At 36.9% G+C, this 16,711-nt stretch overlaps 1 protein-coding gene across 4 annotated transcripts in view; it reads right to left on the bottom strand.

The window, feature by feature from the left end:
- The window catches only part of MAST2 (microtubule associated serine/threonine kinase 2), a 190,092-nt gene that overhangs the window by 170,360 nt on the left and 3,021 nt on the right, over positions 1-16,711 (bottom strand). For 3 of the 4 annotated variants that reach the window (XM_065657739.1, XM_065657740.1, XM_065657741.1), the window contains exon 2: positions 933-1,080. In XM_065657739.1, coding sequence (XP_065513811.1) covers positions 933-1,080 — 148 coding nt within the window. Of the gene's footprint in view, positions 1-932; positions 1,081-16,711 lie in introns of those variants that run through there. The other variant, XM_065657747.1, reaches the window with a different exon arrangement.

Raw genomic sequence — 16,711 nt, 5'->3', positions numbered from 1 at the left:
GCAAATCACACCCATGCTACTGCCAAAATAGGTGGCTTCACCCTCTTCCTCTTCCACCTGAGAGGCTCCAACCCTTCTTGTTCTTGCACTAACATGCAAATAGGCAAACGGTCAGCCTAGTTAGGGAGGAAATAGGCTGCAAGTTAACCCTAGAGAGAAACAGTAGCATTCAGGCAGATCGGCTATTTCATTCTAGACTGATCATGCAGCTCTATACGTTCTAATGCCAGCATCACAGACTTTGATACCAGCTTTAAACAACTGTGAAACCACCTCCTAGCCCACATACAAAGTCTTTGAAAAAGAAAACTACCGAGCTTGGTCCTCCTTTTTTTGCCTAAATACTAGACTATGCTCACTACGTGGTACTACAGTGACAATCTAAGTTCCCTGACAGGACTGAAGATTCTGTTCACAAAAAAGAAAAAAACTTTACACAAACTGAAAAAGCATCTACTTATTAAGCAACATTTTTACTTTGAATCACAAATGCCTACAGTGCTTTTGAAGCCAAAAAGAAACTAAATAATAATTTGAACCTGATACAAAAGTCAGCTCCCCAGTAAGAAACAATATGGCAAAGTAGGCAAGCTTACAGTCAGTGCTGACCCTAAAAGTAAAAGAGGTAAGAATGCATTGCTGTGATGCCTGAAATTTTACCATTGCCTTCTTTTAACTTTGCATATTAAGCTTAGCTTCTAACTTTTCACTCTGGGCAACATACAGAATTTCACTCCAAATCAAGTCCTTTTTTTTTTTCCATTCTTTTCTACTAATATTTCTTGTTGCATCTTTCCTTACATAAAAATTTGTAAGCCCTCCCAACAAGAGGTCACCTTTAGTTTTAAAGAGACGACTAATCAGTATCTTTTATTATAACTGTTATGCCAACAAGCAATACTGCGTCACATGGTCTTTACAAACTGGCATACCTGACAAGGAACTTGCCAAACTACCTCTTCGTAGCTTGCAGTCATCTTGACTTAGCTGACGATGGAGCTTGGTTTTCCCAGCAGATGCAAAGATGTCAGGATTGCTGAGCTTCCTGCAACGTAACGGAGTGGACTCTGTTATTATCTCCTGTAGAAAGAAAAACCAAGCGGAAGTTTGTTAGTATCAGCTAAATATCTGGTTTTTGAAACATACAATCTCCAAAGCATAAAGGAGACTGGTAAAAAAACAAAACCACACACACACACCCCACACACACACACAGAAAAACACTTAAAATTGTAAATCGCCCTCTTTTGTGCCACATATCTGCACAGAAAGCACAGCACAAGATGCCAGTCAAATATGGCCCTTGAACACTATTGCTGTAAGGAATATCATTAATAACAGTCAGAAAAAGGCAATTATGCTACAGCAGTTATTTGCACTTACAGTATGTAGGAAAAGAGGCTACTGAAAAATCAGGCTCAGCTGTGATTCAAACTACTTCTTGCTAAAGCAAAGAGTGTTTTCTCCTAATTTCTTGAATATTTTTTCCATCCAGTCTGTGAGTAATATACCTATAAAGAAACTGTTGCAATGTCCAATTGCAAACCAAGACTCCTATTACAAGTTGCAGCTCTACTACAAGACCATATATTATTACTAAACAATAATTAGGATAGTGCTCATCTTTTGTGTACTTTGCTTTTACTTTAAACAAAATTAGACATGTCTTTGTCAGGAACACCCCTACACATGTAGATTCCTTTCACAGCACACAGCAAACTTTCAATCAAAATAGCAGTTAGTAGAACAGTGGCAAGCATGACCACAGTGCTTTCCCCGTGCATTTAATTGTTCTGGAGGTGTCAAACTCTCATTTCACACCCAAAGAAGAACTACAAGCATAGCTATCATACATGGATTTGAAGAAAACGTGACACTTTCCATTACAGCCTCTATAGATGAACTCAGTCAAGTTCTCCCTTCTGTGCAGTAGTGCAACATGTTCCACATGTCTTAATGGATTGCTCCATTTTATTTCAAATACCGCTCATTAGCTACATGGCACTTCAAGCCATGCTTATTCTCATAAAATCTCATCTGAGGCAGAAAATAAACTGAAAGGAACACTTTCCCTGCATGATACATCACCACGTGTCTTAACATAGTTTTAAATCATGTTTAAATCAAAAATTAATCTACCAGTAGTGTTTTAATTAAAATTTGCATATTCCAGTCAAAATCTATTTCTGAAGTCATTAATTCAAATCTATTCAGTCTACAACATTATGCCTCACACGTTTTTAATACGGCCTGTTTTAAATGCCTACAACATCTAAAATAGATCGTGTTTCCCCACTGTGACAGTCCAAAATTACTATACATAAAAAAGGCACTCCAGGTTACAACCAAATTAGTTAAACACTCATCCAGCTTACCCTCTCACACTCCTTATGCTTCACTTCCAGTAAGTGTCCCCAGCATCCTTCAATATCCAGCTACTTCCCTGAAACCAGTCATAATGTTTAAAGGCCCCATGCACAAGATGCTACTGGTCATGCCTGCAGTCCATGCGCTGCCCGGCTTATAGAAATCCCTGGAAAATACACAAATCCCTAGAAAAGCCAGGTTTTTTCCCCACTCGCACCCTGCACAGGCCATTGCCATGATTGTCTCGCCTTGTCACTAATAAGTATCCAATAAATCTAGTCATTTTACTCCAAGTCAACAATTAATTTAACATCCAAATCAACAAAAGGAAGAAAAATCAGCATGTGCAAGAGAACAGGTCGATCTCTTAATTTGAGAGAGAAAAAACAAGGTATTCTTTTGCCTGCAAAAATTACAGCAGAACAACAGAACAATTTTGAAACTATAGTATTAATAACAATACTACTACTATTAATAACAATTATAGTATTAATAACACCAGCAGTCAAAATTAAAACTTCAAGATTAACATGAAGTGTTCCAACTGGGACTTCTTTGTTTGTTCAAGGTTTTGGGGTTGGTTGGTGGTGGTGTTGGGAGGTTTTATTTGTTTTGCTGTTTTGCTTTTTCCCCCCTCAGGTACAGATTCACCTCTCCTCCAACACACATATACATCTCACCCATCTTTCTCAGTGAACTGCTACTAAAAATGAACGTTTCATTTATTCAGGACACCAAAGTAAGGAAAGGCAGCAAAGTAAGAAACAAAACTACTCTAAGTTCTGTTACAAGCAATTTATCTATTTTATATTTCTTTTATCCAACCGGTATATAGACATTTGCATATGTGCCCACTTCCCTACCCTTCCCCCTCCATGCAGTCTCTTCTTATTGGTAAAAATAATTACAAATTCTTAATATTTCGTCTTGAGTTACAGTACACAAGCTTTTTAGATCTGATAATATCTAAATCAAGAGCACTCCAACTGCGGGAGCACATGGAGCACCAACACTGTTGGGCGCACCTACCAAAACATCCACTCAGCTCCGACATCCTGCCTGCACACCTTTCAGGTCAACCCAACAGCACACACTGCTTGTCAAAACTTCGTTCCATACACATTTCAACAGCCGTCCCCCACTTAAGCAACTCCTCCCCACCGGGACGTGTACCACAAAGATATGAAAGGAACAGTGGAAAGGTAACAGGTTTCCACACTCCAAGAATCTAGACTGTCTTCTACAGGAGACAGGCTTTGTATGTATTACATATGGAAAATTTTCTATAAACCCTTTTTTTTTTTAAGCACATTAAACACTGGAAATAACACACAGGTCTGTTTCTCTTGCCTGAAATCTCACAGAGGGGTTATTACACTCAGCAAAATGGAGAACCAGACAGATTGCAACAATAGCTGCAGACAAAAGACAAGAAATGTCCTTCCTAATGTGTAAGATTACACTAATATCGCATGTTAAAATCCTGATCTGGTAATCTCAGAGTACAGCTACAAGGAATCTTCTCAGTCATCTTTTCCATTCCATTGCACAGGGAAAGTTTCCCAAGCAAATAAACCAAGAAATAAAAGAACAAGCACATACACCACTGCAACGATTTTCAGCGGCTTTTGGTTTTTTCATATTGTTCATTTAATGGTGTTGCAAGAGAGTAACACAGCACAGACCCTTCATCTACAAATGGCAGGTGAACACTTAAGTGTGGCTACACATCAAAGTATGTACTTAACTGCCAGGTGAAGAACCACTGTTGCTGAGATGGATATTCCAGCAACGGGGGAGTGTTAGGAAAAAAACTTCTTAAGACCTGTCTTTATGGCCTACGTGAGACATAACAGACCATACAAAGGAGCAGTTCCTTACATGGAACTGTACTATAACTCAAAAATACGTATTTCCTAGTGATCTCTACAATAAGCAAAAGTACTCAACTGTGGCTACCAAATATTGAAATCTGCAGGCCAGAACATGTTAAACTATTAGCCAGGGAACAGGAGGAGTAAAAAAAAAAAAAAAAAAAAAAAAAAAAGAAAAAAAAAAGGAAAGAAAAAAATCTACAAAAAAGTTTCTATCAAGAGATAATCCACTAACAAGAACAATACGAATTTTTTTTATCTTCTTTTTAAGTCTAAGGAGCACAACAACCTAAAGTCATCTGGAAGTGAATTCTAGCAAACTGTTGGAAGGAAGAAAAAAAAATTAAATACAATAAATTGGCAAAGAACACACTAATTTTGGCCTGGTTTGTAAGGAAGATAACAATGAATAATGTAACTTGATGGTAACTTGACACTTTCTGAATTTCTTTAAAGGAATAAAAATAGTCATCACTGAAAGCTGCATTTTCTATTTTTTAACACAGTACTGTTTGTCCTTTAAGAGATAAAAGCCTGTTGTGTCAGGATTATGTGCACATATCTGAGAAGCTTTCTTTTTATTCTCAGTCTTTCCTCATCACTTTATATAATGTGTATACATACCCTTAATAAAAGATAAATCTGATCTTGTCATTAGGTCTGCTCTAATATACTTTAAAATACGCTGAAAAATAAAATTAAAGGCCTATAGAACAGATTGCAAACCAAATATCTATCTATGTAAGTAGCAATTAACACAATGGAATCATAGCATTTATGCTTTAGTTTTTAGCACTGAAATTTGCCTTAACTTTCTAGCTGGATATGACATATTGAAGGAAGAGGACCAGCAGTTTACCAGGAAGCTGAGGCGAGCCCAAATGTGACCAAAATTGTAGGTTGAATAAGAATGTGCAACTAAGACTCTTCTTAAATGTGTGTGTTTAACTCATATACTTGCCAGCAGCATCCTGAAAAATGTCAGAGACAGAAGAATCAAGGAAAATTACATTAAATCAACATAGCCTCTTAGAGGCTATACTATATGGGCTTGCTACATCAACAAGAAAGAAAAGCTTTACAGAATATATTACATTATATAAAACCGTCAGTATTTTAAAGACAGAAAATAGTTCTACGATATTTTTCTCTTTAATAGATTTATTTGAAGAACTTTGCAATAAATCCCAACATTCCCACAAACGTAAATACATAAATTTGACTCAGTGTCAATACTAAGTTTTCAGAATGACTGCAAAGCATTATTGCCACAGTGACGTTTTCAATAAAGTTGTACAGAGTAGCATGCACACATTTAACATTCTGAATACCTACAGCTTCCTCCGAACACTCATCTGCAGATACAACGCAGATGACAGAAAAGTTACAAATTGAAACTCTTCTGCATTAAAAAAACCAATATATATATAGTCCAACAGTTAAAAACAAACAAGGAAAAAAAAATGTTTCCTGGAAGACAGAGTATCAGAAACCTATACCATGAGATATACCCTCCTTATTTTGCTCTTCCAATAGGAAGATTTTTTTCTCGCTAACTCTTCAGGAAACAACTCCAAGGTATGTTTGATTAGAACTAATGAATCTTCTGATTTCATGTTGTTTTACCAGGGAAGTTCAAGTTGTTAACTTTGTTGCCAAGTGTTCCCAGCTGCAGGAACACATTGAAAAGAAAAAGTAAATATTTACAACCAGGTACATTATTACCCCCTTTCTGACGATCATTGAGATGCAGAATCATTTTATTCTTAATGGAAACACAGTCTAGAAGGCAAGGTAATTTGTGATTAAATTATAACAGCCTGAATGTTTGGTCCTTATATGAAAATACAAATAACCCCATAACGGTTTCAACAATTGAAGTATTTGATCCTACTTCAGGAACTCCCTACTAAGAGACAAATTCTTGAATGCAGCTTGTAAATGCCTAAAGCCAAAAGAATTTCACCTAGGGAAGAAAGAGCAACAGAGCCTCTACTAAAGTCTGTGTCCAACTTTAAAGAAGCTCAAAGGAACCATTACCAATATATCAAGACTCAAAACCCCACAACATGCTCACTAGTTGCATTGAAAACAAAACCAGTCTGAACAAAGACACTGCACGTTAAAGGCTATGTCATTCCTTCAGCATTGATATTCCAGCATGAGTATTTCAAACATAAAAAGCTTGTATAAAGCAGGGAAATTAACTCCTGCCCAGACAAAAAAACACGAACGACTCTGTAATTCATTATTTTTATATTGTTACAGCAGACAGGACTCTGATGTAAAGAATTGTGGAAAAAACAAAAAAGTGATTTTTAATAAAATTTGGTGTTATAAGACATCAATAACACCTTCTCTCTGCAAATTTTCCTCCATTAACCTCGGAAGACAGGCCCAACATTACTGACTGGTATTACTGCAAGTCCTCTTTAGCGTCCTACGCACTATCAAACACTTATCTTCCATGTTCTTGTCTATCAGATTTTATACAGTCAAATAGAGATACGAGTTTAGATTTGCTAAAGACCATAATCCACAGTGTAAACAAGCCAAATTTTTTCTCATTTGCCAATTTCTCACAGACATATTCAGATATTTATTACACAGAAAATACTGAATTTAACACCTTTTATTACAATTATGCTGTACAAAAAACTAGAATGTGAACTGCTTAAGGAACCAGGCAGGCAGCAGAAACACAGCTGCATCTTAAGCTGTGCATGTAAAAAGACATCCGATTTAATACTGGGTATAAAAATGAAAATTATCAGAACATTCTGCAGGGTGCTTGGATTCGCTGCAACATTGAAGCTTTTTTTTTTTTTCAATGAGTGAGCTTTCAGATCTACAACTATATTTATTTTTGTTCACAATACAAACATTGTCTCTCTGTCTCATTCACAGGGAAAGAGCAAAACAACATAAAATACCTACTAATACCTGTGTAAATTCTGTTTAAGGCTTATAAACAAAGTTCCAATCAAGTCATTTTCATTGGGAATGTAAACTCCCTCTGTTTCTTTGCAGAGATGAACAAGACCTAGTGACAGGTTAAAAGTTCATTCAATTCACATAAACAAACAACTGCTTCACAGCAATAGGACCAGGAAAAGAGTTTCACCTAATTGTATATATATCACAGACAGGGAGCGCTGGGTCACATTTCAAAAACTAAGAAGTTATCTGTACTAATATTTGACTCAGCCCAAAACAATACAGAATTTTCTGTCTAAGGCACAAATAAAATATACTTAAAATTAACATACTAGCTGAAAATACAAAGTTTGGCAAGTGAACAATAATACAGTGTATTAAAATGAACATACTGTATAAAAATTACTTATTTACTAATACTGCAGCGTTTGAATCTTCTTTTGAAAAAAGCACTTTCCAAAGAAAAAAGCTAAAAGTCATTAAGTTTGAAGTACAGTCTCAAATGAAAGTCTCTGTCAGCTCGGCATGAGATACAGCCCTTAAAAAAAACTGTCCCAAGACTAGGGGGTCTAGAAGAGAGAAATTCATGCCCAACTGCTGTTCCAAGGCTCGTTTCTACAAAGAAAAGAGGAAGGTAATTCATTGAACTAAGCTTTGGTGGGAAGCTGCTCAGTTGAGTTAAAGGGGCTTTTCTAATTAGATATGCAATGACTACTTACAGATGTGTAACACAAAGACTCAATCTTAATTTATAAAGCTCACTTGAATAGTGCACGCTGCACAAAAAAGCACGAAACCAGAAAGCACTGCAGGAATCCTCTTTAACCATCCTTCTTGTTAGTCCAGGATGCTTTTATATATCGCAGCTATCACCTGAACATTAGCAGTGGAACCATCCGTAGTCAGAGATTAGTGGCAAAATAAAATCTAACAAGGTACAACGGTTTAAGAGTTAGAACACTATTTGTTCATATACATGATGAAGACAGACCATGATACATTGTAATCTGATGTTATCAACACTGAGGAAGATCGTTATTCGCAGCAGGAAAGACGTTACTTTTTTTTTTGAAAGTTCCAACCATTTTGCATCAACATTTTTGTCTCCCTGAGCCATCTGGAACCTTTTCACTTCCTTCCACAAATGAGATAAGTACATCAACGCACAGCAAAAATAAGAAGCGCTTATGTGAAGTTTTCCTGGGAACAAATTTCCCTTCAAACTCAACAGCAGATCTGCAGGTATGGAACGGGGAAAAAAAATTATCATTTGATTATAAGACTGTAAATAAAACTACCAATGGCTCTAGACCTAAAGGAAATGAAGTTAACCTTTGGAAACACAACAAATGCTTAATCCCTAGTTTTTCTTAACAGAAATCGCATAAAATGACAAAGATAAACTAATTAACAATTCTTATCAACGTCTGCACAAAGAAATGGAGTGTCTAGAGTCTGGCACAAAAGCTTTTCCTCACCCAGCAGCATAATCCAGTTCCATCCCAAAAAAAACAAGAGACACAATTATTTCAAGGACAAAACATATTATGTATTTCTTCCCTTCAGCTTGAAAACAAACCCGATGCCCAAGTGTGAGGTTTATGAACAATGCCAGGCCTCAAGCTCAAACAGAAAACTACAGTCAGAAGACACTTCAGCTAAAGTGTGTGCAAACTGGCACAAGAATGCTGTAAACATTCTCCTCTCTCCTAAACACAGAGATCAATGCAAAGCTCAAAGAACGTACAAATAACTAACTGAATGCAGAATTTAACTTTCAGAGTCATGTATTTTCGCCATCTTCAGACTGCACAGGTACAATTTAAGTAATTTAATAAATCAGAGAAAGAGTTATTTGCTACCAATATGTCACTGCATCCATCTATGCCTACTATGCCTAAATGTTTAAACATCTAAATCCCTACAGTCACTGCACTAACTATACAACTCATTTATAAGCTTTCCTCTAAAATAGTGACTATAATTTATTTATTTGCACTGTCTGATCTTCCAGTGCTGTCCAGAACATTTAACATCAGTCCTGGCCATTTGATTTCCTTTTAAAGGTCTTTTCTAAGGCTCCATATCAAAATACGATTTTTATAATAATAAAGTGCTTGTAAATACACTAAAGATTTAATGATGTGATTCCAGTGACTAATAAACCTGCTATAATTTCTGAGATATCATCTCCTTGCTCTAGAGCCTTACAATGGCTTCTTCAAAATTAAACTGGGGTTTCAGTCCATTTCAAATGGCAAAAAATGCCATCCGAAGAAGAGCTGTTGCTAGCCCTCTCAGCTAGTCTCAGCAAACAGAAGACATGCATCTACCAGGAGATTAACAGAACGAACATCAAAAAAAAAAAACCAACGCAAGACAATAAATTATTTCACTGCCTGTCAGTGCTTTTTTTTTTTTCTCTAAGTAGCTTCATGTCTCCATTACGCACTCTCTTCCAGTTTTGTCTTTCCAAGAGTTTAACACTTTACTTGCATTAGTGAAGTTGGATTCTGTGGGTCCTATACATGCTTTGTCAGAAAGCTCTGAAAGCCACAGAAAGGACAAAGATATCTATGCAGTTTTGCCGATTTGTGTACGTGCTTTGTAATGACAAATTGTATTTTAAGAATGAGTGCAGAGAAATGCAATTTCACGACTCTGAGATGTATGTTCTTCAATGCAAAGAGAAGCAAACCCCAAGCCTAGTTATCTGGGATAACTGGAAATCAACACGCACAGGGAGGCAGCCTTCCTGGAAACATGGAACCAGCTTAAACCGTTTGTGGAGTGTAACTCATGTCACGCAGTCCTTCTGCACATCTATGACTCTCAGGCTCAACAAAAACACACGCATAAGCAGCAGTATCAAGTTCTACTTATTTTAAATAGTACCAGGAAGGCATATTAGAAATACACTTTTTTTTCAATCATTCTTATTGAGCTCAAAGCATGACAGCTGTGTGCTTGAAGGATAAAAGAATATGCTTGAGCACCCATTAATCAATCTGACAAGTACTACATTTCATAAAAATCTTAAAGCTTCCTGAAATGCTACAATATGTTTTCAAAAATTTTCATCCCACAGACAGTACTGAATTCTCCTCACTCCTTAGTGGATGTACGTTTTGCACTTAGTTTTTGTTTGGCTGGATTAAGAAAAAAAGTGTCTCAATTTCACGTCCAACCACACACATAATTTAGCCTTTAGTAAAACTGCTTTCTATATGCTGCAGGACGGCATTTGTTTACCATTGTAACCATTCTGCATTTTCTCTTCTGCCATGAAAGACAAGCTGGTCTGTGAAACCTTTCATCAAATCCAACCGGGAAAATTCAACAGGGATGGCAGGACCTACAAAATCTTAAAAAAAAAAAAAAAATCCTGATGTGCTAGCAGCTAAGATACCAAAGTGATAAATGTACATGGTTTATACTGAGCTAATTTCCATAAGACAGCTCACAGGCACTGCAAGAAATTAGGGCTAGCAGAATATAGCAAAATGTAAGCAACAAATTTAAGTGTTACTGGAAATCTGTCTTGAATAGATTGCTGGATGTTTGGACAATGTGCAGATAATGGAAGTAGCACTGAAATTCAGCTTCTTATTATAACTATTATTAAGTATTTTTATTACTAGCAGAATTAGCTGAGATGCCAAACACATATAACAACAGTTTCAGAAATACCAGCATGACACATTAAAGGCCAAAAAAATTATCCAAGTGTCACTCAATTAAGTAGTTAAATATCTTATTTTGGCCTTGTACTCTCGATAATGTTTATGGTGAATTACTTGTCACACTATGCAGCAAAAAACATCAGAGAAAATCCTCCTATATGGACAGTTCATGAAGACGTGTGGACTGAAACTGAATCAGAAATTACATTTCAAATATTCTTAAACTCCCCACTGTCCAACTTTAACAACGGTGTCTGCTTCTAGAAATTTCAACAGGTACATTGAGTGTTTTAAAGCACTGTCTTGCTTTTACATTCATGAAAATCCAAACCAACTAAAAGGTTTTAGAAAGTGTTTTATTGTTAAATTGTTTACTTTATGTGTAACAAAAAGTTAAAATATTTACAATGCAGTTCTAATAGCAAAGGTATTATTTTTTCCTGGAAAGAACCAGAGCATCATACTATTTTCCATGTAAATAATGGACTTCCATTAACACTAGAGCTGTTTCAAATAGCAAAAAACTGACAAGGTAGACAGTTGGATTTATTATTTCTGGGGTTTCAGTATTGAATTCTCTTCCCTCACTGCATTGTAATGTGCATTCACAACAGCAGAACATTTCAAAATGATTTCTGACAGATTACTAGTTTTAGGGTTCACAGGACCTAAGCTTTAAGTTAGATAATACACTATCACAAAAAACACAGCTTACAGGAAGAGCAAGTAAAAAAAAAAAGTTTTAAAACAGGTTTTAAAGGTAACAGAGCTACTTCATTACAAACCAAACAACGCCTTCAGATCTAATACAGTGAGATATTGCAGAGCATCAATCAATGCCCTATGGCCAAGATCAACATCTACCAAGACACCAAAAAAGCAAGTGCATTTTCCTTACCTGAAACAATTTTTGTACTTCTTTGCAAGAAGGTACAAGTTTTTTGAGTGACTAAGGACTCAGCTTCTTCCTCTAAAGAGCAGTATTTTCACCAGGCTTCAAATAGTACTACATCACTACAAAAAGACACTAACCACAGCACATCATCATTTGATGTGTAAATGAAATTGCTAAGACTCTAAATGACCCATTTACTTAGCTGCTGTGGTTCTTGAGGAGGAGGCTTTGATGGGCAATGAAGCTTTTTGGTTTGGTCTCAAACAGTTCCCTAACCTGGTGGTCTTCACTGCTTCCTTAGCTTCAGCTGCTCAGATACCATGAGTAAGAATTAAATAAGAACGAAAAAACATTTTAAATAAATGCCTATCATTGTATCTATAATAATCCACTGCATTTATTATAAGCACCAAAGCTACGTTGGTTTACGAAGCACAACAGGCAGCTCAGGCAATAAAATAACCTATCAGACAAAAATTAAGAATTGCGTCTTCTAGAGCCTCCAAGAACTACCTTGACACGCAGGACATTCACTTTCTTTGCACTGCAAGAAAGCATATCAGCTTGCTCAAGAAGTAAGTCAACTTCTAGGTGTAAAGTCAATAACACATACCCATTTCTCCAACACAATACACATGGACATTACTAGGTTTCCCGAAGCGTACAGTCATGAAAACATCTACAGTCTTTCTGAGTGTTTTGTAGATGCCTAATCCCAGCTTTGGACAGCCTCCCGCTGTTATCCTCAAGTGCTCTGTAACAAATAGTAGGTAGCAGCAGCTTTCCCCTTTGAGCTAATAATTGATTACAAATGCAAGTAGTCCCACAATAAATTCAGCCACTTCTCATAGAAAACTTCTTGAGCTCCTTCACTTCTATACTCCTTTTGGACAAGAAATACAGCGCACTACTAAACTCGATGCAAATCATCAGCAACATGAACATCTATACATTCATAATCTTTCCACTGCCTGCTTAACTATTCTAATATGCAAGACATGAAATTAATGTGGCTAATGCACAATATTTGCTCTTACTCTTCACTTGTGATGGGAAAATGAAATCTCACGCAGCTGAGCTGAATCATCTAAGCTGCTGACGCAATTTCTACCTACTTATTGATTCACACAAATCGATTTAAACAAATTAGGTTTATCCATTAATCTTCAAGTTTGAGAGGTGATGTTTTTATTGTATCGGGCCAGAGAAGTGACATATGCCTTTTGGCTCTGTTTTGCTATTATCTAACAAGCCCATGGTAGAACTGGTCACTTGACTCTATGTCCCTTTTGTCTGCTTCTAGATGAATCTTTTGGCTCAATTCTGTTATTATCTAACAAGCACGTTGCAGAATTGATCACTTGACTCTATCCCCCTTTGCCTGTTTTTAGATGACTCTCTACTTCAGTCACTTCCCCCCCACCATACTTTAAACATTAGCATGAATATACAAGTGAACTCACAGCAACTTTTTGCCAGCAGCTGCCATTGCTGCCTGATCAAAATACAGAAAGGCAAAACTATGGCTAATGAAGAATTCAAACAGGAGAAGCTCTGGCATCAACAAGAATCAGCTTATGGAAGGCACTGAGATTACCTACAGGACATTGAGAGGTTTGTTCTTTCTGGCTTTTTTTGCCTCCTCAGGAAAATGACAGAGAAAACAAAAAGAGACAGAACCATACACGTCACAGGGAACAGCTGCTTCTTCCACAACTACGCTCTGGCTTCTTCAATACCTTTGTTTCTCCACAGAAAAGGGGATAAACTCAAGAAATTAAGGATGAGGGAGAACGCCTGCCAGCCAACCATGCACTCTGGACTCTGGTTCACCATATTAGAAGCTTTACAGGGTAGAACTTGGCAACGTCTTACAAAAATCCACTCACTCTCTGCTCTCTCCCTGTAATGAGAAAAAGGGCTAGACAGCAACAAAGAAAGGGAGATGGGAAAAGGAAGTCTGATGTCTACAAAGCGTAACTGAGTTTTTAATGGTAAGTCACATCCACAGCTTGTAATTTAGGAGTCTTTACCAATGTCTTCCTTAAGACTTTCTTTAGCTCCCTTGATGAAAGAGGCACGAGACAGAATTGCCCTAAAATCAGCCCTAAACAGCAACAATATCCCAAAACAGGTAGCTGGAAGTATTTATGTGAACAGACAGTTCCTGATCTTCTAGAAGGCAGCAGCGCTCCATCCCTCCTTTGATAAGAAGGGGCAATGATGCTTACAGAGCATATTTGGCTATGTGCAAGCTATATTTGTTTTTATGGAATCTGTAATGTGAATATTAAAAGCTACACTTCATTGCAAATGCAAACTACCTTTTTAGGGATATGTCCATTTGATTCTGTTTATTTGCTTAAATTTTGGAAATAAACTTCCATCTTCTTCAGGTTAAGTTTCATTTCAGCTTGTAGGTTTTGATAGGAAGTTAGAAGAAAAAGCTTTCAGTGTTGTGAGCTGTTAATCATAAGGTCCATGTGTGGTAGAGCAGAAGAGGAGCTGCAACAGAGCTCTGATCAGCAGCCTGATGGACAGAGGTGTAGATAAAGCTCAAAAACAAAGTGTCAACTGAACTCCAAAAGCTTGCTTCTTTACCTATCAAAAAACAGGAAAATTCATGGTAGAAATAACCAAAGAACAACAAACTGTCATGCAGTCTATGAACAGAGCTCATCGCAATAGAGGTACTGCCTTTAATAGCACTGATGGCACCTAGAGAGGAAAGAAAAAAGAGAAAACATCTATTAAATTTGAAGTTCTGGTTAGAAAAAAATAAAAATCTCTTCAATTTCCAGGCTTGCCACGCAGCAAGGAAAGCATGGTAACAGCTTCTGTGCAGCTGTGGAGGCAAAACACATCTGACTAGCACTCTGGGGTTTGGCCAGTTTCTCCCTGCTGGTCAGTGACTGCTTTCCAAAAAAACGAACAGGGTGAGAAGTCAGTGGAAAAGATCCTTCACCATTCCTTTAAAAAAAAAACAAAAAAACAAAAAACCAACTATATATATATATATATATGTAAAGACAACACGAAAGGGAGGATAAGTTTTCTAACCTAACGTTTATAAGAAATCTTAGACCAACTTGCACGATGTCCCGAATACAGGGAGTAGAAATATCCACAGAGTCATAAAGTTACAAAACTCTCATACGACACACCCAACCATGGTAATGCAATCCTCAAAATTGTAAAAATACAAGTATCAAACAGTAGTGGAGAAGCAACCTTGTCTGTGATCACGCTATTCCAGGCTCCTGCAAGAATACTACCTATTTTTGGTGTAGACACTCCAAAAACAATCAGGAAGAAAGCACGAAGTGCTAAAAGCAAAAGAACTCAGTGTCTTCTGTTCCAAGTGAAGCTAGATTTTACATTTCAAATACTTATATGTGGAAAATATATCAGATAGTAGAGAATTTTACTGTCTGTGCTAGCATAGGCATATTCCACAGCTGAAAGTTGGACATCAGACAAAACAAGCCTTGAAACAAGATGTGGTTTTGTTTCCTAACTGCAGGAATAATTAAACACTGGCAGAGCTTTCCAGAAGAGGTGACAGACACGCCATGATCTAAGGCTAAGATAAGATCAATTTCTAAAGCGGATGTTCTAATTTATATTTCAGGAAAGCTCCACAGCCTGCACCTGTGGGGAAATCACACTAGATAAGCACAGTAATCCATTTTGGCTTTGGGACATACAGATCTACGAAGTTTCAAAGACACCTGGAAAGAAAGGAATACTTTTGCTATTCTCAGAAAGTTTGTAGCATTTCAGTTCCAAATGACTATAATAACTAAATAATTTAATTGTTAAGTCAGTTAACCCTGTTCAAAGATCAGGGAACACTTTCTAACCAATGCAGAAATTATAAAATGTACTGTCTGGGAACCTCACATGATCTCTCTTCTTCAGGCACATAAAAATTGACACCTGGCGATAGCCTATTGTACAGAGTGCCCTAGAGAAAGGGCTTCTCAATATGAAACTAAGACTAAGGAGATTTTTCATGTTTCTCAACAATATGTATGCAGCTTGCCTGTTGGCATCAGCTGAACATTTCCCATACAATGAACATACATGCAGCGGGGGAGCCTCTGGGTTTAGCAACATTTTGGTCCAACTCTTCAGCAGCAGCAGCCAAGTTAAACTTTATACAAGACAAAGGGTACCTCTAACCCAAAATCCCATCTCTACAATTTGCAGTCCCTCCACCAGCCTCTTGAACTGCTTGTTGAGATTCTGCTACTGTGGAGTTCCACAATGATCTGTTCTGGCATCAATACCTTCAACATTTTTAAAGCAATATCTAGCAAAAAAGCATAACACTTACATGACAGAGCTTGCTGACAATGCTAAAAGTTAATCAAGGTTGCAAAAGGGATGGCCAAAGATCTGAATAAGACCTTAATGATACTGTTTAAATGGGCTGTAAAATAGCAGATAAGATTAGATGTTGATAAATGTAAAGTGATATATAATGTAAAAAAAAAAAAATCCTAAATTTATATGCACAATGACAAATTCTGAACTAGCTATTACCACTTAAAAGAGTGATTGTAGAGTTATAATGGACGGTTCCCTGAAAATGCCAACTCAGTGCTTAAAGATTGTCAAGAAAAAGCAGACAGAAGATTAAAAAATAAAGCCTAACATGCTATATAAGTTTACAAGGTGTCATTCACTGAAATACTGTAGCCAGTACTGGTTATTGTTCCTCAAACCTGTTCCTCTGATCCCTGCATCACTATCTCCAATCAGGAACAGACCTGCAAAAGGTGCTAAGAAAACAGCAAGGACAACGATAAGGATAGGGTCATTTCTTTTTAAAACTCCTCTGGAAAACCCACAGGCAAGGGACAGTAAATAAAATAAAAAGTTATCAAGCCATAAGCCATAGAGAAGAACACAGATTCTCTTTTTCACTGCCTCTTCCAATTCAAGAATCA

The sequence above is a fragment of the Caloenas nicobarica genome, chromosome Z, assembly GCF_036013445.1.
Source record: "Caloenas nicobarica isolate bCalNic1 chromosome Z, bCalNic1.hap1, whole genome shotgun sequence".
In the NCBI taxonomy this organism is placed as follows: Eukaryota; Metazoa; Chordata; class Aves; order Columbiformes; family Columbidae; genus Caloenas; species Caloenas nicobarica.
This window is presented reverse-complemented; position numbering and strand designations above follow the sequence as displayed.